The following is a 26,304-nucleotide window of genomic DNA, read 5'->3' as shown; positions in this document are numbered from 1 at the left end:
CCTACTTGGGTGTGACAGCAAGACTTTGCCCAGGGGAGCTGGATGGGAAACTCCATATTAACTACATTTGCATCCACTAGTTTGCCCTCCTCCCCTGGCTTTCCCCATCAGAATAGCTGATTGAGGGCCCCTAGGGAAGTAGCTTTGTTCTGAGCTCAAAACAATACAAGAGGAGCCCATTTACGGAACTGTGATCTGGAACAAGAGGCGAGCAGGCGAATCCACCGTCTGACCATGTTTAGGAAATGCTGCAAAACCTTCTACTTCAAGAAACCCTTTTCATCAGAAGAATGGCACAGAATGACACGCTCATCACTGATGCCCCTCTGTTCCTAAATCCCCTGCCACCACACATTGATTCATTTCCTCTCTAGCATTTTAAAAAAAAATTAACCTCACAGCCTGAAGCAGAGTGTTGACTAGGCGAGGTTCCAGAGATCCTGTCAAGCCCAACAGAGACATTGTTGTTACTGATTCTTAGGTGGAAAGTGCTCGGATACTAAGGGATAGAGTTTTCTCCTGCTGCCCAAGAAACCGAGACCAGCTGGTGGTCTATTAATAGTGCCACTCTAAAGCAGTGTTCCAAAAGGGGGATCCTTCCTCTGCCCTTCGTGAGGAAGGAAGTACTCAGTACCCCCATTTTATGGAGGGGCAAACTGAGGCAGAGGGGTTGCGTGAGTTGGCCAAATTCATGCAGTGAATCAGTGGGAGTTCTTGCCACTAATTGTGTTTCAGGCCACACTTCCCTGGTCTGCTCTGGTCATTTGAAATACCTTTTTTTCCCATTGGTAAAAGACTTAAAAATAAATCTGAGCTTCCTTGGAATGTCTGCCTACATTTATAGATGTGATAGTCCAGTTATGCCTCAGGTCCATTGGGTGCCACAATAAAAGTGTGAGTGCTGCGTTATAAATAGTTGTTGGATGGAAATATGATTGCATATGCTCATTTCCCTTTGTCCCTTGTCCCCAAAAGAGAGAGAACTGGAAAACAGCATAAGAGGAGACAAGGTTATTACAAGTTCTTTTTTAACCCTTCAAAGACTTAACCAAAATCTCCCCATTTTTATTTGCCCAAAATGTTGTTTTACATTCCTCAGTGGATATTAAAGATGGTACACGGCCATGGGAGGAGTTTATTCTTAGGCCTTGCTAATTCTACTGTCATTGTTGGATGGTATTTTTAAACATCACAGTGTCACACAACGTACCAAACAGCTCCACGAACAGTAGGCATCACACCTGCCTTTCAGTTTTCCCCTGGTAGAGAGGTGCCTGGCCTGGCTGGAACTGGCCCCGTGACCAGCATTTGCAAAGGGATGTTGTGTTCATAGTTTCTTGTCAATATTTGCATCTTGCTATCCTGTACTGCTTCCTTGTAGAATGTATTGGGGGCTGAGTGCAGTGGTGTTATAGCTGTGTTTGGTCCAGGGATAGTACAGAGACAAGGTGGCTGAGATAATCTTTTATTGGACCAACTTCTGTTGGTGAGTGAGACAAGCTCTTGAGCTATGTAGAGCTCTTCTTTGGGGGGCTAAAGACGGCTGCAGTGGGGTCGGGGGAGCCAGGGGATGCACTAGCATGAAAGGACGCTGGGGCAGATTTTAAAAAACACAAATAGCAATTAGGTCTTAACTCCCATTGAAAGCCCCTGGGAGAACCTAATTGCCACTTTTGCCGTTGGCAACCTACCCTAGTGCCTATGTAAGCAAACCTGGGTATACAGGTTTGTGACTTTTTGATTCCTAGGTCACGAATGGGCTGCTTCTACACCAGTATTCTCTCCTATCCGGAGCAGACACCTAGACCATCCACTGGGCCCACTCTAGCCAGGAGGGTGGCTGGAACATGGGTAGCAGGTCCACACTGGCACTCCTAACATCAGCTGAGCTGCACCAGAGGTAGACAGTAATAAACCATACCAGTGTAAGGGGTGGCTGTCTGCCAATAATCAGCTTTTCCTTTCCAAGCACATTAAAAATTCTGTCTCCCCCAGCATCAGTCCCAAGCTGACTCCCCTCGATAAGTGAAACGGGCAGTTCCAGGTGATGTGGCTTCGGAATGCAGGGGTCTTCTTAATGGACACCCTCCAATGCAGCAATACCTGGCTTGCTTTGTTGCTGATAACAGTGATTCCCCATCCCCATCATAAATGATTTCCCCCGCTCCCCTGCAACTGGGGGGCTTTGTAAAGCCGTTGGTTAAAGCACAAAAGCCAAGGTGACTGCATTTTTATTTTCCCCAGTCCCGTCTTCCAACTTAATCAAGCGCAAAAAAACAAAAATCAAAAGTGTTGCCATCACCTCTATTTGGCGGCAGTTCCAAATATCCCCTGCTTTGACATGAAGAGGAGATAATGGGAGTTATACATCTAATTTCCTGTCTGCACCTCTGAAATCTTACCCCAGAGTGGTACATGCAACAGAAGACGGCGGTGTTTTTATGCAGCTGTAACTGCAATGGAAATCTTCTGGCTAGCTCGCATGTCCTGCCCATCTGTTCTAAAGCCCAGGGTTTGAGGGTCGTTGCCTTGAATAAAAAACAGCTTAACTTGTTCAGTTCGCCAGGCCAATTTCATAGCCAGGGTCTGTCAGAATGGAAGCAACAATGTACAAAATAATCCAGGCCTGATTGATTGATTTTATTCATTAAGGGTGGATTTGGAATTGCCTCTGTCTCTGTGCAGAAAAGAGGCTTTCAATTTGCTTGGTAAAGGCAGCTGTCATTTTAAATGCAATAGGTGGACTGTAATTAAGATTTAATCTAAATAAGAGAGGAGCCTTGAAAAATAAACATATATATAATTTTTCCAGCTGCACACTCTGACATCGCACATGCAGGAACAAATGACAACACTGATGTTGTGTTTAAAGGCCTGACTATTAAAATATTTCTCCTTGCTTACAGGGCTCTGTAGCAGGTTTACCAGCCTTCGGCTTTCTAAGGATTTCAAAGCATTGGAGTGGATCTGTAAATGGAGACATTTTTGTTCCTTTAATTTTGCCTGCATAAAAAGAGTTTTTCATGGTCCTTTCCCAGCTCGCCATCGATTTGACCAGTAATACAAAGGGCATTCTGGGGCGCCAGGGGTTGTCATAGTACCAGCGTTTCCTTTCCTCTTGGATTTGCACTCCTGCTGCATTAGTAAGATGAGCACTTGTCATACTTTTGTCGGGGAGGAGCAGGGAGTGAATAATAAACCACCCCTAAATCACCTGTCTGGGGATCAGAGTGGGAGTGGGTCATGGCTGATGGGGCATGAAAGTTCCACTGCCTGCAGTCTGTAATTAGAATGCATCCTCTTCTGCATGTGTCATGCTGTGATGGATTTTGTGGGACTCTGGCTGCAAAGATTGTCCTCACAAAGGCCACCATTCCTTAGTGCGGAGATAATCATCGGTCAAGGCCTTTCTCTCTCCTGTGTATCTAGTCTGAGCATTGCAGAAGTCTGTAGAAGGGTCTTGAATGCAGGAACGGTGAGGGTATGGCAAATGGATGCGAAGATGTTCTGTGGGTAGGTGATAGCATCTGGAGTGGGGGGAGAGACAGATGGGAATAGGGGAAGGAGACAGGGTGACAGGAGGGTGTGTGTGAGAGAGGGAGACCTAAGAGATGAGAGGGAGGCTGGAATGGTATTTTGTGGGGCCTTGTAAAGGTTGCGTATGTGTGCAGTGCAAACACAAAACCCACGACAGCAAGTCTCCGACCCCAGGTCTGCTGATGCTGACTTGTGGGGCTCAGGCTCCTGGGCTAAAAATAGCAGTGTAGACATTTGGGTATTGACTGGAGCCTTGGCTCTGAGCACCTCCCCCATTTTTGGTTTTAGCCTGAGCCTGGATGTCTACACAGGTATTTTTAGCCCCATAGCATAAGCCCCAGGAGCCCAAGTCAGTTGACCTAGGCTCGCTGCCTCGGGTCTTTTTTGCCGTGTGAATAAACCCGTTGAAATGTGATGGACAATTGGTTCCATGTGAAATGATTACGTCACCTTCTCTGCTGCTGTGTATCCGCACCCTGCAGTGAGTTCCTTGTGAGCACCCCTATGACACTCATCACAGGGTCGAGGCCTTTGCTTCCAGGAATTATTTCAATGAAGTTCTACTGCCTGTGTTTTTGCAGGAGGTCAGATTCAATGACTATAGTAAGTGGTCCCTGCTGACCTTAGAGCCTTTTGGCCAGAAGAGGGGAGATCATTCCACAGGACTTACAAGTGTCTGTGAAGCGTGTGTGTGTCTAAATGTGGGGAGGATGGAGGGGAAAAATTGGTTATGGAAACAAATGAAGTGGAATGGAATAGCTAAAATGAGAACCTATTGGAAAGGCTGTAGTGTGTGTGAAACCATGAAGTGATGCTGCAGCCATTTGAGCTGCTTGTTTGTATGTTTCCTGTTCTGTTTTATTTATTTTCAAAGCTCACTTCTATTTTTACGATTATGCCAGATGTTAGCTGCATTAGCTCTGCATGTTTAAACAGAGCCGTGACTGGATCATTAAACATGTTTTTGAAGTAGTGTGGTTTGGGGCAGTTATAATTAGGACAGCATGCAGACAATTTATGTAACTTGATGGAAAAAGGCTCTCTTTTGGTTTGCAAAGGATTTGACCTAAAGGATGAGAGTCAGGAGGTGGAGGGAGAGGACTCATCATACTCTAGCATATAGATGCCTACAGCAGCTGTCTGTAGTCCAGAGAGCCCCAAGGTGTTTGTTCTGCTGGTACTGTGTATTTGATAACATGGGGAATTGCAGTGGTGATTAGCAAGCAGGGCAGCAATGTAGATTTTTGGCATGCCTGGGAACTCCGCCACCTGCCTGTCAAAGACAACTGAAAAGCCACGGAGTCATCATCTGAATTCCCTCATGTGGTCTTCATCTCGCTCCCTTGCAGCACTGGAGTTAGGAGGCTGCTGCTAATGTGGATGGTGGATCTCATTTGTCCATCCTCTTGAGGGAAAGCAGCTATTCCTGCACCCTACCAAAAGTCTGTCCCCCACCAGAGCCAGGCAGCTGAGAATAAGTTATTTTTAGGGCTATTGATTAATCGCAGTTAACTCATCCAATTAACTCAAAAAACCCAGCAATCATGATTAATCACACTGTTACACAATCGAATACTGACTGAAATTTATTAAATATTTTTGGATGTTTTTCTACATTTTAAAATATATCGATTTCAATTTCAGCATAGAATACTAAGTGTACAGCGCTCACTTTATTTTTTGTTACAAATGTTTGCACTGTAAAAATGATCAACAAAAGATAGTATTTGTCAATTCACCTAATACAAGTACTGTAGTGCAATCTCTTTATCATGAAAGTTGAACTTACAAATTTAGAATTATGTACAAAAACCTGTGCATTCAAAAATAAAACAGTGTAAAACGTTTAGAGCCTACAAGTCTACTCAGTCCTACTTCTTGTTCAGCCAATTGCACAAACAAGTTTGTTTACATTTGCAGAAGATAATGCTGTCTGCTGCTTGTTTACAATATCACCTGAAAGTGAGAACGGGCATTCTCATGGCAGTGTTATATCCGAATTCGCATATTATCGGGGTAGAGGTGTATTTAGGGAAGGGGAGAAAGCAATTCCTCATCCCAAAGGTTGAATTCTAAAATGAAATTAAGATGTGTCCTGGCCAGTGGGGCGCCTCTCGTAAATAACAAATAGCTTGTTATTTAATGCTGGGGTGGTGTGTTCATGCTTAATGAGTTAGCAGAGTTTGTTTCCTATCCAATTATGGAATAATCTTGAGTGGCTGAACAGAACCAACAGACAGGTAGTACAGAGCGAAGAAATGTTTAAAAAATCCAGCAGTGATCTAGTAGTTACCGGAGAGGTCCACACTCAGTTCTGCAACTGATTCAGTGTAATTATGGACAAGTCGTTTCTCTCTTCTGGTTATCAGTCTGTAGTATGGGAAGGGGGTGATAATATTGAGCTAGCTCCCCAGGGGCTTAATTCATTATTGTTTGTAAAGCCCGTCAAGATCCAGGCTTTGAAAACGCTGTAGAGCAGCAAAGCACTAATAACCATCTCTGTGGAAGTGTACGAAACCAGCAGGCAGCTGGAGTGTATGTGAATGAAGACTGATGTTGCCGCATCCACCTTTAATAGCCCTGTGAGTGGAAGGATCTGGATATTTCCTTACCAGACTTTTATTGACAAAATACTGGAGATGATGTTGACACTGGAGAGAGGCCAGGACAGAGCTATAGAAACAGGTAGGTTGGTAATCTCTGTGGGGGAGGGCTAGACAGGGAGTGCAGATGCTTAGGGATGAGTCTGTTTTGCTGGGTCATGATGGTTCCCTATTCTCGGAGCATAATCAACAGTGGCCCTTTAGGTTCAGCCTAGCAGCTTCAGAAGTGGTTTGTTTTCATATTTGACATGTGAACCTCCTTCCTCAGACATTTGTGACAGAAATGAGCAGGAAACATTTTGATTTAGAGCCAAGAACAGTAAGCAGAGAAGCTGTCTTGAATCCTGAAATGCAGTTAAGATCCTCGGTTTGTTTGTTTGGCTTGGTGTATGACTCTTTATTCCCACCACATCTTTTCACTTCCACCACATAGGACAAAAAAGAAAAATAAACTTGAATACTAAGGGGTGGCTATAGCAGTGGCAGTGTGTGTTGCCTTCAAAGTCTGGTGCTGCACTTGCGTGATTTCACAAGATGTAAAGCGCCCTCGTCTCCCACTGAAATCACTGGAAGATGCTCAGCACCTTGCAAGATTGGACATCTAGATGGAGGGCTGTCATGAGGAGATGGGTCCAGCCCCAGCGGTGACACACTTAACTTGCCTCCCAGAGTGGAGAAAATGAATAAAGGCAGGTCATGGGGCTATGTCAGACTTCTGGGATGGAGATAGGACAGAAGCCAGCTGGATAGGAGGGGGACTGCAGTAGGAAGCCCTGAGGATCTCTTCTTGCTGAAGAGAGACTTCAGGGAGCCCAAGAGGGTCTATGGCATGAGAGCAGACGGTGGATAGAGTATCTTGAGAAGACAGACCAGAAGCAGGGGGTGTGGTCATCTTGTGACTGGTTCCGAAGACTTTATCTTGTGTTTAGTCTGGACTAAGTATCACCCTCAATAAATACTAACTAGCAGAAATTACAAGGAACAAGATGGTTGAATGGGTGATATGCAGTATTGTAATGTTACTCATCACGGGAATGCCTCTTTAATAGAAATAATACAGAGTCCATTTTAATCTCTATTTTTAGTTCACATAAATTGCAATGCTGAAACACTTCCTGTCCTTGCAGCCGTTTTTATTGTGGCCCCATCATTCTGCAGTATATCTCTACTTACCTGCCACTAAAAAGGGGCTTAGTTTCAAGTGACTGTTCGTGGCAAATGTCGTTTATGAACATTTAAAGCCAAATGGGAGCTATTTCAACAGCATCTGAAAGCAGAATTTAGCTCTTTAGAACTTCATTCAGAAATACGAAGAGCTTTAGGAAGAGACCAAATGTCCTACTCGGGGAAGGAAAAAAAATTAGGCTAAAAGCCAAAGAATACAATTTTCGCCTCAATGACTTAACTCCTATGTCACTTTTGAAAAGGAGATTTATGCACTTGGCAGTCTCTCTCATTGGCTTTCTGTGGGACTTAGGCAACTAAGTCATTGAGGTCCTTTTTGAAAACTTTACCCTACATTTTAAATAAACGTATTTCTTCAAAACACAGAAATGGGGAGGGGGGTTGTTCCCTGACTTCTCTGATGAAAGATGGTTCGCTAATCAGCTAACCAAGACTGAAACATGTAATCCCTTCTAAGAGCAGAATTTTCACTCTTGTTTCAGACGAAAGATTATTGCTTAATCAAGCTACTGAACTGACTAAAGTTTGAAGTAACTGAATGGGACAAACTGCAAACTATAATCCCTCATTGTCCTCTAGTTGGAAACCAAAATAGCCATGTTAGCGTTAATAAATTGCTGTTGAAACTTAAAATCCCAGCAACGTCTGTCTGTCTGTCTGTCTGTCTCTCTCTCTCTCTCTCTCTCTCTCTCTGGGTGAATATTTATTTCTCGTTTTCATCCATCTCCAGCACAGGACAAATCTGTCTTGCTGAAGAAACACCACAAATGTCTTAATGAAAATGAGAGGCTTCATGGATCCTGTATGTGCAAAAAATCAGTGAATAATATTAACATAGTATTTGGGAGGGGATGAATGCTGGGGTACTGGATGGCTGGGGAAGACCTGGAATAGGCAGGAATTAGATTGACTTAGAGATTTGGGGGTAGGATAGAGATTCCTTCACGTCTGTATCACCGGTTCAAATCTAGCCGGCATCAGTAGCAGCAGGAGGTTGTTACTATCTGATGGTTATTCGACCTGCATGAAATAGGTTTAGTTAATCTCAGTTCTGTTCCCAATGGACAGATATCCTTGCAAAAACAGCCATGGCACTTGAAACTAATTGATGATCTTTGTGGCAGCCTGAAAATAACTTGGCTCCAGACAGCATGACCTCCCTCCTTTATAACTTGCTGCATTTAAAAAAAAAAAGTGACCTCAGCATTTTTTTCTGCCATGACAAGCAGCCAGCCCTAGCTGTGACATACTTTCCCTCAGGCTGCCCTGACTTACTGATGGCTCATTCGTCAAAGACAAAGCTTACTTTTTAAATGTTGTTGTGTGTGGCTTTTCAGTGGCTAATGCTTTGGGTTCGTCTCCACCCACGCACGCCATGTTTTAAAATGAAAACTATTCATAGGTGTGTGGTCTAATCTTAGACCTCTTAGCCAAGACAGGAACTCCAATTTCATGTGTGAAAGCAGTACAGTTTATGTGCACGTTCTCTCTTAAAAATGTTACCAATAGGGGTGATGCTTCTGTGCCTGGTTTCTCATTTGATCATGACTCTCTGATCATGTTGAGAGTTGAGCCCTGTGAATTGGACTGTTTAACGCTTGCTGTGGATATCGACACACCTCCCTACAGTAGAGCTCAGGGAAGATTTATAGCCTTTTTGTCTTGGGATTGATCTTATACACAAGAAGGAACAAAAGCCGCATGAATCCTTGCAGTGCATTGTAGTCTTCCCTCTCAATATATTTTTGGAGTGTTCTGACACTCTGTTATTTCCCAGAAACTTTTGCTACAGTCTCCTTCAGTGCTTCTGTACTCTACAGAACTACAGTTAGCTTTCTGGTCTTCTGAAGATGACCTAAATGTAAATACTTGAATGGCTGAATTCTCGAACAGTGGAGGATAGATTTTGAAAGGCCATTATTAGTTTGTAACCATAGTGAAGATAAATAGTTAATACCTTTTGGTGGTATGTGAAACCACTATAATACTGAAATGAACTGGGTGATGTATGGGCATTGCTGTCCTCTAGCGTTAGTGTCAGGACTGATTCCAATGTGTCATAGATCCTATACTGATAGTAACTAAAGGAAGCTTGGTGGTCCAACTGACAGCCCACAGGCTAGATCCAGCCTGCTGGACAACTCCTTCCAACCCCCAAATGCATCCGCTCCTTTCCTCCCTCCAGCATACCTGCTCTACAAAAAGGAATCCTCCATGCGGAGTGACCTTGTGTGTGTGTTCACACTATGCAGACACCATTTTGTAGAGCCCTTGTTTTTGTAGGTAGACCGTGGAGGTGCCCCATGACTAGCTTCCGACTCACAGCGCTGAAAATATTGGACCATGGCAGGGGCCTGTGCTTTTGGAGGAAAATGATCTGTGCTTCGTTCATGATGAAAAGCAGGAAGTTGCAAGTTTGGCCAGGCATGCAGCATACCTATAACCATAAAATCTTAGCTAGCTGCAAATTGGTTAAGATACCAACCAGATCTGACATATCAGTGCAATAAGGAAAGATGAAAATTATCCTGCAGCTCCTGTAATGAAACTCAAGCTGCTGCGCAGATGGTGCATCAGATCGTGTGTGTGGAATGGAGGAGCCAAGCACAAACTTGAAGCTGGCATTGTTCATAACCCTGTAGCAAGCAAAGCTGTACAATGTGCTCCCAGAGGGGGAACTCCTCTGAATTTCTGGGTTTTATTATACACCCTAAACTGGGTTTGTGGTCACTGTTGTGGGTTCTGTTTCCAGGAGAGGTGGAGAAGGAGATGGTTTTCTGTGAAAGCAGGTTGGCTGTTTCAGATGACTTTTCGGTTTAACCTCAGACTGAGGCATAGTGACAGGGAGCAGAGTTCCTCAAACAGAAGTGTCTGCACACATCCATGTGATTAGACCTCTGTGTCTGGTCTAACAGTGTGGTGGGAGCTAGCATTGGTAGCAGGAGAAGAGAAACCTTTTTCCTTCCTTTAATTTCATCCAGCTTCTCACGCAGGTGGAACATTATGGATGGGACAGACGTTGCTCGTAATAGAGCACTATATGAGTAGTTGTAGTTTTGTTTGAGGGCCTGAGGAAAGAGGATTCATACCAATTTTAAGTACTAAGTTTTGTTGTCAGTTCGGGTGAAGTCCTGGACCCGTGGATGTATGGGAGATTTTTCCATTAGCGTCAATGGAGCCTGGATTTCACGCCCTGTCTGCAAGGGAGAGAATTTTATTTGAAGGGCCAGGATGTTCTTCCCAAAGTAGCTCTCAACCATTTTGGTGCAGGCGAGGGAGAGGATGGGGGAATCTGAATTGACCAAAGATGACCTGTTGGCTTTGAGCTGCTTGTTCAGAAATGCAGAATCTAGAAAAACATTGGTTCAGTGGGCCCTTGTAGGCCTAGCTTAATTAGCCAAAATTATTTACACACGCACCTTGCTGTGAGAGTCACGTTTGTGTCGTGCTCTACAATGTGTCTTAACAGTGTGCTTTCTTACTAGGTGTGCTGGGCACACAGCTCCCTCCGTCTTGCCTCTGAGATTCCCTGCCAGCGAGGACCGCTGTACCACGTGATGGACTTGGACCCATATGCAAGCATGCAGGTCGGGATGCGGGTGGTCCGCGGAATTGACTGGAAATGGGGCAACCAGGACAATGGTGAAGGGAATGTTGGGACCGTGGTTGAGATTGGCCGGCAAGGCAGCCCAACAACACCGGATAGGACTGTGGTGGTGCAGTGGGATCAAGGGACCAGAACCAATTATCGGACTGGATTCCAAGGAGCCTATGACCTTCTTCTGTACGATAATGCACAAATAGGTAAGGCTAGTGAAATATTAGTTGGACATTGACCAGAGGTGCAGCTGTGTAATTCAGTATAAAGTGTCTGGCTCAAATGACAGCCATCTTCTACATCTCCAGGTCTCGCACTGCTAGGGACACTCAGTGTGGAAGTAGATTGGGAGCCAGGAAGCCCTGCTCTGTGACATGGGGGGCAAGATGACTAAATCTGTTTGATTCATTTGTAAAATGAAGATAATACTTCTCGGTGTGTATTTGTTAGTGTTAACACTTCCCATTTTCAGAGTGCTGGGCAAGGTACTAGTATCATGGGAGGTTAAATATCATCAGACTGCCATGGTTGTAGCCATGCTGTGCCCAACAAGTCATCTGGGTCTTCGTCAAACATTCTCTCCCCTCCTCTTGACTCATTCTCTTCTCATTCCTTGAAATATTCTCACGTTTAGAATGACAGAGCACAACTGCCCAGCGCTTTCACCTAAACAACAATTTTTTTTTTTAATTTTTTTTTTATTTTTTTTAGGGGGACTTGGGGTGGAGAGGGGGGTGAGAGATCTCACCTACCTAAAGCAGAGACTGGTCTGAAGTAAAACCCCAGGTCCAAGCAGCCCAAGGACTTTTGGGAAAGGTCTGATCCCAGGGCAGGTGTAGCTTCTGGATTTGGTGGGTTCACTACTAAACTCTATTGTAAATTCATGGGGGCAGCCTGAAATCCATAGGCCAACGACAACCCCCTTCACCTCCTCGCCCCACCAAGGGGGGCACTGACCATTCTCCATCCCAGCAACCCTAATCTTGGCCTGGTGTGGAGGGGAGCTGGAGAGTGAGCCTGCCCCACACTCACCTAGCAGCAGTGGCTCCTGTCCCACTGGGCTGGGTCCAGCTCCGGGTATTGCAGCCTTGCAAAAGGGGCTGCAGCACCAATGGGCTTTGCCCACACAAATATCATTTAATATGAACCTGTTCATACCTATAAGTGAAGTACCAAGAAAAAAAATCCATTGTCTTTGCACTCTTGCTTTTGCTTTCTGTGGGTACTGTTGAAGCCAGGCTAAAGCTGCCCTTGCCTGACAGACTCAAGTTTTGCAGCTCAGAACCAGCTCTAAAGAAAAGCAGTTTAATTCCCATCACCTTCCTGTTTGACTCCAACAGCTTGAAAATTGCACTAGCCCAAAATTTAGGACTGGCAAAATGCGACAAAACTTATTACTAGATCTGAGGTACCATTACATGGTTTGAAAGATACCTTGTAAATTTCTAGGGCTAGATGTGGCTGCTTTATATCGTTTGAATGCCAGGCATCAGCCCAAAATTGTGCTGATTATTCTGATTTGCAGTTGAATTTTGATGCGACTTTTAGCAGCTATTGTCCTGAGAACCCTGAAGCTAGAAATCAATGCTTTATATTATGGGGAAGCAGAAACTCAAGGCTGCTTTCAGATGTTCTTAATGAAATCTGAGAGGAGATTAGTGTGGGGAGCTGGAGAATTCCTGTTTTAATGTATTATTCCTGGTTTTTGTGTGCATCTGTGATAGGAGAATAAAGAGAAATACGTTTCGATAAAGCCATTGATGTATTTAATAAAGATTTTCATTGGCGAGCAGAAAAAGCTGCTGTGAAGAAAATCAAAAGTTGCTCCCATGTAACATCATTTGAATGAAGAATTTGGGTTCGTTTGCTTTATTCTTCTATTACAAGAGCATGAAAAGGCACTGAAAGCCACCATTAACCACTAATCCAGAATAAATGAAATGTGTTCACATACAGATGCTAACTGAGCTTCCCAGACCCCTTTTCTTGTTGAGACTTTGTATCTTAAACCATTATTAAAACTTCATTTTCAAAATGGTACCATCTCCATTCGTGCAGAACAAGCTCCCAAGTACTGTGTGCACTGCTTCTTTTTAGTTACGTTTCAGATTCTCTGAGACAGGTGTTCTACATCAGAAGGGCTAAAAAGCAAAACCCATTCAATATGAAAGCTTCCCAAGCAATCTCACAGGAGTGGTACTTGGTCTCTGGCATGAGCGCCGGGGTTGCCAATTGTTGCGTGAAAGATGATGGGTTGTCTTGGGGAGCTCTCTGATCTGAAAACTGTTCTGCTTCATGCCCCAGGGGGAGCCTTTTAGCCTAATCCTCCTTCTGCAGGGGCTGGTGAGGCAAGCCTATGTGGAGGAAGCAATAAGAATGAGCTGCTTTATTTAGTTGCTGCTGTTCTTGGGAGAGCTCTAAGCATAAGCTGGGTAAAGTCACGTAGGGCATTTATGGCTAGGGCTTGCAAAAAGGTGAGATTCCCAAAGCCCATTGAGTGTCAGTGGGATCTGAGTACATAACTCTCGTGGGTGTGTCTGGAAATCCCAGCCCAGCTTTCAAGGGTGGGGTGCACCATACTGCTTAAGCACTGCTGCAGAAGTGCTTTCCACTTCACAAGCCACTCCTAAAGCCTGGAGGAAGAAGCCAGCTGGCCAGGAGAGGCCATGACTGCTAGTGAGGAGAGGAGGAAAGACCGAGAAGAAAGCAGGAAAAAAGGAGAAAGATGGAGGAGACCTGGGAAAAGGAAGAGACAGAGACCTACTATCATGCCTCAGATAAAAGGCAGAGGGAGGGAACCAAAGGATTCTTTGCCTGGGGTACCAGGATACCTAAAGCCTGCCCTAATCTAGTGACTGATAGCAAATTGTCTGAGGATAACAAGACATCCCTTTGGGCTTCCTATAGGTGGAGCCAGAAGAGGACCTCTGCACTAGAATAGTATAATAAACTTTTCAGGAGTGAGGATGAATGCATGGAAAACTGGAGTGCTCAGATACTGTTGAACTGGGGCAGATATATAAAAGCCATATTTACGGGCTTTGGCAGTAGTTTAAACAAGTAGAGCTGCAGCCCCTCCAGCAGGACTAGTGTGTCAAACCAATCACCTTTTGTGAGTGGAGTCTGCCTGTGTAACGTTTCCTAAAGACGCTCTGCAATTGGCATCTTTATCAGCATTTTAAATAACCCAGTTTCTGCTCCCGGGCTGCTCTCCTTCTCTTAAAGCATTTAGTTTAAAACAATAAACAGTCCAACTTATTCTCTGGGCAGCGTGTGTGTAGGAAGGTGAAATGGGAACTTCAGAACCTCTTGTACAGGAACCTACTGAAAGTGGTTCACAATAGTACGGCACTCGAAGTACCCTTGAAGTCAGGGGTTCTCAAACTTCATTCCACTACGACCCTGTTCTGACAACAAAAATTACTACATGACCCCAGGAAGGAGGACTGAAGCTGGAACCCCTGCACGCTGGGCAGGGGGGCCAAAGCCCAAAGCCCAAACCCCGCCCCTGTAGGGGAGGGCGAAGCCAAAGCTTGAGGGCTTCCACCCTGGGCAGGTGAAGGCTGTAACCTGAGCCTCACTGCCCAGGTCTGAAGCCTTCAGGCTTCAGCTTCAGCTCTGGGCAGGCAGGCAGGCTTGGACTTCTGGCTTCAGGCTTGGACCCCAGCAAGTTTGACAGCCCTGACGACTGCACTAAAACGCAGTCAGGACCCGCTTTGGGGTCCCAAACCACAGTTTGAGAACCGCTGCTCTAAGTAATGCCAGCTGAGCGCTGTCTAATGCATTCAGCCTTGAAACAGCTTCTCTGATGGGTTGTGTGTGTATTTGGGTTTTTTAGGTGTGCGCCATCCCAACATCATCTGTGATTGTTGCAAGAAGCATGGGATCAGAGGCATGCGGTGGAAGTGCAAGGTGTGCTTTGATTATGACTTGTGCACGCAGTGTTACATGAACAACAAGCATGACACTTCGCACGCCTTTGAGCGCTACGAGACTGCCCACTCACGACCGTAAGTCCTTGGCTGCTCGCCAGATGATGAAAGTTAACCATGTTGAGTTGCGTAAGTCACGGGGAGCCATTTGGGGATCTTTGCAGAAGTGTGTGAGGCTTGCGCCTGTACTCTTGTCAATAGGGTTGGTTGGGGGAATTTTTTTTTTTTTTTTTTTTTTTAAATACATGTAATTTATTGAAAACATTTCTGGATTTTGGGAAAGAAAAAACTCTGAATTTTCATGGAAGTCTCATTATATTTCAACCAGCTCTGCTATTCATGTTCTTGCACTGTACTCTTGTCTAGCTGCTGAGTGTCTGAGTAGTTTTGTTGCCTACAAGAGTTCCAGAATCAAGCCCACACTTTGTATTGCCTCTTTAACAGTAAAGGGTCCCTGGATTAACTCTGTACTGTGTGCAGGAGCCATCATTTTAGCATTTACAGAGAAGACTAGTGTCTCTAGAGAAATGTTCACAATTATGTTTGTTATCAAGCATCCAAAGGTATACCAGGCTGTTCCTGGGGCTGATGTCCCCAACTGTTGCTGTAACCTGTAATAGGTGGACAGTACAGGGGCCAACTGTTTGGTATCTGCTGTCATGGAGAGCAGACTCCCAGCTCTGTCACAGCCTCTCTGTGCCACCTTGGAAGTGTCACATAACCTCTTTGCATCCCTATTATCCAGCTGTGAAATACTGACCTATTGCTGTACAGAGGATGTTTTTGAGCCTTAATGTTTGCAGAGCCTTGGATGACTTGCCCATGGATGTATGGGTACCCAGTGCCAGATTAGGGAGAAGAATCCAGAGTCTTGGCTCTCTATCTCCTTCCCCCCTCTCCCCAGCATCCCTTCTTTCTAATCACTAGATCTCATTGCCTATGCAATTCCTCTTCACTTATGCAGTGGAATGCAGGTCCTTATTGTCTACAACATAGTACATGGTGTTTATAAAAACTGTTCCTTTAGAGATTCTGGGGTAGGAGGAAAAGCAGTCATTCCCAACAGTCCTTCACACGCACACACCCCCCACCCCATAGCTTTCTCTCCAAACTTCAACCTGTCCTCCTTCCTGTCTTGCGGTCCATGAGCCACCCAGAACTTGGGATAGGTCTGCTGAGCTTGCAGTAGCTAAGCATGGAGTTTGAGGCATAACTCTGAGTGTACACGGATCCTGCCAGTTTGTCCCAGATGCTATCTGGTAGGTCTGTCTACACCAGTGGTAAATTGGAGTAAGCCATTACTGTCCCGAGTTGATAGGCTTTTACCCAGACTTGGCAGTGATGTAAATGGTTACACAGTTTGCAGGGCAATGGAGAATCTGGCCTTTGGTGTGTGAATCATATTTGTTTAGTGAGGGAAGTAATGTCGAAGGAATGCAGAGGGCCTGATCATGGGTGCGCTGCAGAGAGGAAGAGTGCAGGGGATGTTCTTCTGTAGGCGTTATGATAATATAAGTAGTAAATCCTAATCATCCCATCCCTAGTGCGTCAGTGCCGCCGAAGGCATTTCCATGGCCTTCATTTACACTGGTATCAGAGTTCCTCACAGCTGTCAACGTAGTTATTCTCACAACAGTCCTGTGGGGCAGGGCTGGGGTCCCCGTTGTACAGATGAGGAGCTGGGTGATGACGCAACTTACCCGTGGTGTCAAGGAAGCCTGAGGTGGAGCAAGGACGTGAACCCAGATCATCAGCTAGTGCCTCAACTATTAGGCCATCCTTCACTGACTGCAAAGCTTTGAGGGGCACAAGACCCCAAGGCTGCCAGCATAGCGGATGGGGTGCTAGCAGTCTGACCTGTAGCTGAATTCCATAATCCTTTTTGGATGAGATTTGTCCTGGTGAGCTAGTTACCCTCTCCTCCCTCCTTGAAAGACACATATACAAAGTATTTCCTCCTTCACGTCAGTGCAAATGTTTGCATTATTATATTGGGCGTTTCTTAAAGAGTAAGGCCTCCTGGTATGTTACGCAATCGATATGTAGATGACTTACTGTACCCCCATCTCTTGTGTGAGAGTGATTCCCTCTGGAGTTAATGGAGGTTCTGTTTGTGGGATTGAATCAGCAAGGGCACTGTTCAGAACTCTAGCAAAACGATGCCAATCGTTTGGTATTCTGTTGAAGGAGACTGTCTCTGAGCCTTGAGGCTTGTGTTATCCATTAAGATTAGAACATTTCTCGCGGTTGCATTAATATGACAATCCAACCAGATAACATTGTGAAATGAGCTTTGGGGTTCCTGCAATGCATTCTCGCTCAACATGACGATAATTAGTCTCGTGCAACACTACAGCGAAGTAATCATTCATTCCATTCAGCAGAGCAGTTTAGAGCTTAGTCATTAAGTTGCATGATCCCAAGTCCAAAAACAATTACTGTAAATGGCTGTGCTGACACATCAGCTTCAGCTCTCCAATTCCCATGCACTTGCAGTGATTGCATAGGACACTGCTGTATATCCTGTGCATACCTTGCAATGCCAGCTCTGCCATCCTTTCTGACCCTGATTGGGAACACCCAAGAATAACACCTCTTTTTTAAATCCAGGTGGCTGCTGGGCAGGTTTCTCCCGGTCTCTCCAGTATCTAGAACGTGTCCTTTTCTGAGGATGCTGTATGGAGAAGGAGGCAGATGGATCAACTTGTCCTCTTAAGGCCACCGTACAATGTGAACTCCTGAGCTGCTGGATTTGGGCAGTGGTGCACATGGTGTCAAAATGAAGCAAACTGCCGGAAGCTGTGCCAATAAAGCTGTTGGACCTGTTCTTGCCTGGTCTGCTTGGATTTACCAAGGCAGCACAGGGAGGGGGTCAGTTTTACAGTCTAATGCACAGAGAATTGCCTGAGCCAACTCTAACCATCACTTTGGACTGGGCATATGGATCCTTTTTTTGCACTGTACTGAGACAATCTCCCTCCCCAAGAAGTCTCAGAACTTTCTCAGGCTTGAGACGAGAGGGATTTTTTGTTTTTTACCCTTTCCCTGCAGTTGTCTTTCATACGTACAGATTGTCGTGTCCCGCCCCCACCCCTCCAGCTTTGCAACAGGGAATGGAGCTAGTGTAATTTCCTGTTTTTTCACAGGAGTCCTGCCATGGAATGAGAGAGGCCCATTGCATTTTAATTCTGCCAGCAGCTTCCGCTAACTCATGAACATGTAAGATTACCATGAGATGATGATCACCAGCAAACAGTCCCCAGAATTCAAGTTTTTTTTTTTCTCCCAGCTTGTCTGTCCATCCCTTGGCGCTTGGTTGGAAATGCTCACAGTCAGCTAACGCAGGGGGCATTTCAGGCAGCCAGTCAGGGAGTTCCCAGACTTAATATAAATGTATGTTGCTTGTAGTCCTACTAAATTCATGACTCTTGCAGCTCTCTCACCACATGTTGACCAAACTCCTGGTGCATTCCTCTGGCCAGCTAGCAGCACGCTGGGTAGTGGCCACTTTCTCAGTTCTTTAGCAAGCTGGCTTAGCTGTCTTGAAAATCCAGCAGTTTGTGTGGAAATGGAGGGTCAAAGACTGAGTGAGTGAATGTAAAGTATGGGATCGCTTCTGGTACAAGGGAGGCAAGTGGAAAGCTGGGAGATAGAAGGGCCAGAACAGACGGACCAAGGGGATTGTGGGATAGTATTAACAGACTGTCCAGACATGAACTGGCAACATGAGCTTCAGCTGTGTCCTCAATGCAAAGGGAACAAGGCTTGGTCAAACACTATATCAGAACACTGACTTGTATCTATTCTCCTTAAGCAAGCCATCAAGCACAGATTCAGCCAGGGGAAGAGTAGGTGCATGTTAGAGAGCTTTGTGTGTGGACATTAGGGATGTTTGGGCATAAACACGTCAGACCCCGGGTATACTGTGCAGAGTAGACACACCCAGACTGATTCCTTCCTGTTTCTTAACTCACTTTGAATGCATTTAACTGAACAGGAACAAGTCCTTCTTCTTCCAGAACCAGAGTATCCACATGGAGTTAATCAGGAACAACTCCATGTGTAGACAAGCCCTAACTACAGCATTAAGGACTTGCCTTGTCCTCGGAACTCAGTCTGCTTGGGACTTGTACATTAAGCAGCAGAATTGCAGGGCACTGTCTGTTTTGATACCTCCCTAAAACCTGTTCGCTCTGCAGTCCAGTTTTCTGTAATACACTTTATCAGTCCTATCCTCCTCCTCCCCCCAATAGTCTGTCAGGTGCTTTCAGTGCTTTCGCAGAAGGCGAATGCATTCAGGGGGATATTTGTTATGGTATCAGGGTTAGGATGCGCATTTGGTGGGGTATCAGGATTATGAGGCACTTTTTACATTGATATCTCAGAGGACAAGGGTATTAATCCTGCTCCTATTGAAACCAAAGACAAAACTCCCATTGATTTCAGTGGGATGCTGCCATTTGCAAGCATCCAAGGGACGCAGTCAAGGCTGGTTAGCCCTGAATTCAGACACAGTTGTTTTTGCACGTGTCAGTTTGTAAAGACCCCAGAGTCCTGTGGTTGGGCTGTTTTGGTTTTTCACTTTTTTCGACAAAAATGCTTCATTTTTTTTTTCTTTTTAAAATTGGCACCATCCTCTCATGCCAGCCCTGTGTGCCGTTGCAAGGGCAGAAATTCCAGTCTGTGGCTTCCAAAGGGGACTTTGTTAATTAAAGTGAGAGAGGGGAGGAAAGCCCCTGAAACATTGACTAGTTTATTTGACGCTGGATTTCAGAAAAGATTCTGGCTTGGATCCTAGGCTGCAGCTCTGGGCCTGTTTATTTTATTTTATTTCTGTTCTGGTCACTCCCAAAAACCCAACCTGGACAGAGACCTCCATCATGCTTGGTGCTGTACGAACACATGCAACAGCCCAGTCCTTGCCTCAAAGAGCCTACAGTTGGCTGCACCAATCCTGCAATGAACTCCATGTGGGCAGGCCTTACTGGAGGGTCTAGACCCAATTGGACATGACTCAGCAGACGAGTGTGGCCGGCATTAAGAAGGATGGAGGCTGGGCATAATCAGACGAATGGCACATTCATGCAGCCTTTATTGGCTCAATGTGGGTGACATTCACCATGGGCATTGGGTTTGCACAGGCCTGTGCATCACGTGGGTCCCACATACAGATTGGCATAGTGGGCTTTTGTTGGAGGAAAAGTCCCCATTGGCTCCCTCACCATGGTCCCGTTGTGTGGGAAGAGAATCCAGTTGCTATTGCCAGGCAGAGTTTAAGGGTTTGTGGTACTTGCTGTTCATCTTGCTTGTTTTGAGTTCATGAGTTTTGCTCAGTCCAGTAGGAAAGGGCTCCTATTTCCATCCATTTCCTTTCCACAGTGGATCATTCGGCTGTGGGCTGGAGATTATGGCACAGATCGAACGATGGATTTTAAATAGTAATGGGAGGTGTGTGGGCATGGCTCATGAGCTGTGCCTTACATTGTGTTTTAAACCCACAGTAATCCCAAATAAATGGAGCACGTTAGCATGAGCCATGTCCCTCCGGGTATGGAATGGATGACAAAAAGGGACCCAGCACAAAGCTGTGAGAGAGCTTTCTTGAGTCTAAATGGAGGTTTGGAAGAGAGCGGGGAAAGGTAGCACAGTGGCTGTAACTAGGTTGCACACTTGGTTTTTCATGCCGTTTGCTACATTCGGTGTCTCTGTAATTTACTATGTGAGGTCTGCGTGGGTCAGAGAAATTATAGCTCCAAAAACACAGGGTGGGAGCTTCCCGTTGTGGAAGGCTGCAATTTTAAAAATGAATCAGAAATACACATAGTGACTCTTGAAACCGCTGGGCTCAAATGGGAGGCAGGGTATCAGAGTGCTCTGTTTGTTTGCGTTACCCTGCAGGATATTGTAATATAACTGAGATACACATTTTTATGCAACAACCTTCACGCAGGGAACTGCTGAACTACATGAAGCAATTTAAAAAGATATGCTTTGCAATTTGGGAGTAGGAGAGACTGGATATAGCTTTTGTTTTGGTGCAAGGAGAATTCCATGACTTTTATGTCCTAACTGCTGTAGTCTTGATCCAGGTTAAGAATGGAGTAAAAGCCCTGATGTAAAAAAAATTAAAAATGGAATGAAGTAACCAAAAAGAGATCCTACATAGATGCTTCCTCGTGGTGGTGGTTTGGTGGGGTTTTTTTGTTTGTGTTTTTGTTTTAAGTGCCTCTCTTAAACATCTGGTATTTGGGCTGCAAAAGCAGGTGCTCTAGGCGAGAGGGCAGCCTTTCCAAAGATGAAAACTTGTCTACTTATGAATCGGTGAACCCTGAGCAGTGCCAATGGGAATGCTGCTTGTATCATTCATTTTAATTTTTTTCTGTAAAGTAGAAGAGGGAACCCTTGGCAGCTCTCCAGAGACCTGCAAAGCCTGCATGTTAAAAGGAGATTGTAACTGCTTTGTGTGTTTTTTGTTTTTTGTTTTTTGTTGTTTGTTTTTTTTTAAATAGGTTGCTATAGACGTAATATTTAGAAGCTCAGATCTCCTTTCTCCTTCTGGATGTGGGGATCTTTTGGTTATTTAGGATTAGGAAATGAGCAGCCCCTAGCGTAGCAGCACTTTGTTTTCAAGCTTCGGGAAATGTATTGCACTGAGCCCACTTGGGTATTAATTAACATAAACACTTAGAGCAAGGAAGCTGTTCGGGGGAGAGCCCACCAGAGTTTGCAGCATCCCATGATCTTGGTTCAGTGGAATTTTGTTTCCAGAAACTGTTAGCTCTGTTATGGCATCTCCACCACCTACACCTCCCTTCTGCAGTATTTGTGGCCCCATGGGATGGATTTGAATGTTGATGTTTTGCATGGCAAGAGAACATAGTCCTCTTTATGGAGCTGCATTGGCCTTCTAGGGGAGGAGGTGGTTAATTTGACATGGGACATCCCCTCTTCCCACGGACCAGTAGCTGTCCATGTCTCTTCCCTTCCCGACTCCGTTAGCTCTATATGCTTGGCCCAGAGACATGGCTGTGTTCTATGAGCTGTTTTGCCCCAGTATGTCGCCATTGTTGTTTCTCCCCTGTGACTTGCCAGATGATGAGCGCTCCATAAATAGCCAGTGCGATGTGCTTGTGCAACGAATGGCCATCCGCTTTCCCTCCCTCTCTGGAGCCCATGTGGATGAACTCCGTGGCTAAGCCGAGACCAGACAGGCATGTGAGTGTGTGCAATGGCTCGGTAATCCCAGGATATAAGAGGCCCTAAGCACTGGTGAGCACACTGGGGAGTCCCAAATCAGCTTTGGAAATAGCCTGAAAAATGTATATTCACCTGAAGGTCCTTTAAAGCCCCCAGCGGACCTTAGTTCAATCCACTGGCTGGGGGCAATTCTGATTGTTACTCTTGTAACCTGGCTCTGGTATTGCCTGGATATTGTATGTGCTGGGACTGGTCAGCAAGTTCCTAGATTAGGAGGTTGGCAACCCTAGTCTAGAATAATCCTAAAATTTTCATCGAAAGAAGGAAGATGTTTTTGTTGAATGGCAAAGCAATGCCAACATTCTGTATTTGCCAGTCTTTCAGTAACCAATAGAAACTAGTACAGACAGCCCAAGTAGATGAATTGGGATTTGATCCAGGCTATTTCCTATTCTTCGTTTGCCTACAGTTTACATACTTTTAGCAATAGATCTTACAGCCTCGACTGGCGAAAGATAGAGGAAAGGTAACAGCAGAGTGCTTGAGAATTACATTATTACATTATTTCTGATGCTAGAGTTGCTCTATATATTTAGCTAATGCCCTTCTTTTAACTGGGAACAAATTTTGTGGCTGCAGTTTTAGCCTGTAGTTAACTGGCAGCACAACTCACCATGTAGTCATCTAGATAGCTGATTGCGTCTCCAAGCCAGGTACTTGGACATCTGAATAATGGAATTTGCTCATATAATTTCTTGCTGGCACATAACAGGCCAGCTTGAGGCCACGTTCATCGTCAGGCCCACAGTCTGAGTGATTATAGTGTAGCCAATTTCAATACAGAAAGCTGAGTGACAGTTTGCACATCTGATTACTTGCTAGTCAATGAGAAGGAGGCATACTTACTTACCATAGCAACTTCTGTTCCACATCTTACACTAGACTAGCTATGAGCTGGTGGCCAAAAAACTACAGCAAGGGGCATTTCAGGCTGACCTCAAACTCTGTGTAACATATTTTAGATGAACTGCCTGAATTTCCCCAGTTTCACATCCTGACTTTTTTTTTCCCTTCCCCCTCTTTACATCCTTTTCCAACCTTTTCAATGTTGTCATTAGGAACACACAGCTTTTATGAGCTCTCTTGACTTTCTGCAAGGGATTGTGCAAACTGATGGAGAGCGCAGCCCTGAATTGCACAACGAATACATATTTTAAAAAAACTGTCAAATTAAAAATAAATTAAAAAAAGGCAGGACAAGTCAATTCTGGCCCTGTCCCGCTGGAGTTAATGAAATTGTACATGGTTACATCAGAGCTCAGCTTGGATCCATATGTTTTAAAAATGCATTCCTTCCCTGTTTCACAAAGACCATTTCCCATTTATAAAAGGGAAAGGCTTTTACAATCTAATCTACTTTTCACCATGAGTTTTTTGTTCACATGGGTCTGACTCTGCTCCCATTGAACTCAATGGCAAAACTCCCATTGACTTAGGGCAGTGCAGGATTTGGGCCCTTTTTGCTTTCCTCTCAGCCTGGACAGTAAAAATAGACCAGACAGTGACACTATGGTCTTGGCTGCAATAAGATCTCTGATCTATAATTGCTGACAGGTGGAGTTCTCTGTGATGGAAAGCTACAGTGTAAACAAGGTTTGAATATTATTTATCTCCATGTTGTCTAGTCTTGCATTAGATAGCATGGAGGTGAAAATACCTGGGACCCCGCAGGGCCCCTTTTCGCTATGGCTCACAGTAGAGTTACCAGTAATACAGTAGGACCTGTTGAGAATTACTGGTCCAAAAAAATCCAAATGCAGCTAAGGCTTTTCTGGTTCTATTGCATTAGCACAACACAACTATATTTGTATTGCAAAAAATACACTAAAATTACTGCCAGAATGTTTTTTGCCTTTGTAAAAAATAATAAAATGAAACCACCTTAGACTTGGGGCCTAAATTGTCACAGTGCTGTCTAAGAACTATGTAAATTGCAAAGCAATAGGGTATGTCTGAACAAAATACCTCTGTTTTCAGTTATTGCCATCTCTTGGTTTTACATTTAGCTGACATGTTTTTGTTGGCTAAGAGGAGAGGATTAAATGTGATGGAGGAGTGGAAAGATGAGTGCATGGGACCAGTAAGAAGGTTTATGGGCTATTGTTTGTGCTATGCTTTTTTTAACTCTTTACAAATAATTCTGATCAGATCTTTCAATTGTTAAGATACTTGGTTCTTTCCAGCCTACACCATCAGATTAATTGGGATTTGGGTTTTATTGTGTTTCCTATTGTCTGTCCAAAAGTTTCTTAATTAAGGAAAATAATGGAGCTTCTCCTTCATTTGTGTAATTGATCTTTGTCTTTCTGGCGCTATGTGATCAAACTGCCAGTAAGAACTGCTCAAAGCACTCCTTAGCCCCTGTTTTGAGCTAATTATGTTAAAGGATGAGTAACAAAATATGTCACTTGGCATTCTCCCCAGGGCCTTTGCATCATTCCCAGCACAGTAATCTGCCATTTAAAAAAGACTTCTTATGAACAACATTTGCGGGAGCCTTTAGAATATTCAAAAACCCTTCCAGTCTAGGATTTTTAATTTAAAAAAAAAAATAAAAAAATTTTTGGAGACACATTGGGAGGTTTTTCTAGTTCAGAAAACCAGTTCAGATAAAATAATCCTCCAGCTAGTTGCCTGTTTTCAGAACTAAGCTATAGGAATCCATTGTTCTTACAGTTTTGAAATATCCCAATATGTCTCCTCTTTCCTTGCTTGCCTGTCTGACTTACTGCATCTAAAGCTGTAAATATCCTTGTAGAGACATCACACAGAGATCTGATATTGGCACTCGGTAATGTCCCTGGGCCTTCTAGAAATTGAACTTAATTTTCATTCAGTGGACAGCATGGTTTTTGAGCGTTTTTTTCCATGTCACTGGTTTAATGTAAAATGATTTTTCCACTGACAATCAATAACTGTTGCCTGTCTGAGAGAGACATTTAATTTGATGGAAGCTAAAAGGCATAAATTACACTCTTAAAGTTGTTTGCCAACTGCTGCAACGTTTTGCAAAAGCTGATCTTTATTTAGCTAGGGCAGTCCACAGACACATTTCCTTTAGTTTGCATATATAAACATATTTATTATGAGGTGATAAAATCCCTGAACTCTGGGTAAACTCAGATCCGTGTGGGGCTCTGTGAATGAGTCAGGAATGGGGATACCATCTCCAACCCTACACGCTGCCAGGGACTTGCGGGTAGTAAGGGAAGGGGAATCTCCTGAGATGTTAAGTGCCTGATGAAGAAGCTAAAGTCCAACAGATAAGCCACTTTTCAGACAGTAGAGTCATGTTGAAGGTGAAGGAGCATTAGGGATTGTTGACAAACCAGTGGTGTATTGCTGTTTCATGCTATAAAATTGATCATGTTGATGATCTTCCAAGTCTCCCTCTGGCTGAAACTTGGCAGCTCTGATTGAAATGTGTTTATCAAAGTCATGTCAATTGCGATGAATCAGCCAGAGGAAAAGCTATCTAGTCTCTTGCTACATGATTTCATGATTAAATTATTGAGGTTAATGGATGTTATGCAGCCCTCATTTAGAAAAAGAGAAATGGAAGCCTTCTAGGTCTCTGTAGCCTTAAACAAGGCTGTGTGATTGTAATATTATGTACATAGAGATGTACTAAAAATCTAGAAGTCCGATACCATTCGTGCTTTATTTCCGTGTTGTTTCCTTACCGTGTAGAGAGTGCTATCAATGTATACCTGGGAGTTATCTAGACAGTATCATTACTTTTTTCAAGGGAGTGGTGTCTGGTTTATTTTTAGCAATGAATTGGCTATTCCAGGAGACACAAAGTCAATAGCTGTACCTGGAGCCATATCCTTTGCAGCCTTCTTTCATTTAGCCCTATCGCATCTTCATTTTGATTACGGTACCCCTGCCTCCTTCCTGTTCCATTCCATTCATTTTCGTTTATACCATTGGAATTGGGCTGAACCTGTGAGTATTTATATGGCTATATCTTGGTCGCTAGCATGGGGCAAAATCCTCATCCTCATTTTCTCTTGTGACCTAATTTTACCTTTTAACATTATGATCTGCCTTGGGGGTAGGGGGGAAATAAAATTTATTTTGGGTTTTAATATATGTGTGATTGCATTTGGTGTCTGTTTTCTCATCTCCTGAATTGTTTCCTTTTTTTCTAAAATAAGCCAAGAGATTTCTTCCTACTTCCTGATTTAAT

General features: G+C 44.3%; 1 protein-coding gene across 8 annotated transcripts in view; it reads left to right on the top strand.

Moving 5' to 3' along the window:
- Nucleotides 1-26,304, top strand: part of MIB2 (MIB E3 ubiquitin protein ligase 2) — a 112,695-nt gene that overhangs the window by 27,352 nt on the left and 59,039 nt on the right. For 6 of the 8 annotated variants that reach the window (XR_012654773.1, XM_032780033.2, XM_075060248.1 and 3 more), the window contains 2 exons: nt 10,811-11,129; nt 14,762-14,933. Coding sequence is in view for 7 of the 8 variants with exons in the window: in XM_032780032.2 (XP_032635923.1) it covers nt 10,811-11,129; nt 14,762-14,933 (491 nt within the window). In the remaining variant the exon portion in view is untranslated. Of the gene's footprint in view, nt 1-5,820; nt 6,223-10,810; nt 11,130-14,761; nt 14,985-26,304 lie in introns of those variants that run through there. The other 2 variants (XM_032780036.2, XM_032780039.2) reach the window with 2 other exon arrangements.

The sequence above is a fragment of the Chelonoidis abingdonii genome, chromosome 23, assembly GCF_003597395.2.
Source record: "Chelonoidis abingdonii isolate Lonesome George chromosome 23, CheloAbing_2.0, whole genome shotgun sequence".
Classification (NCBI taxonomy): Eukaryota; Metazoa; Chordata; order Testudines; family Testudinidae; genus Chelonoidis; species Chelonoidis abingdonii.
The sequence above is the reverse complement of the archived record's forward strand: the minus strand, read 5'-3'. Positions and strand labels throughout refer to the sequence as shown.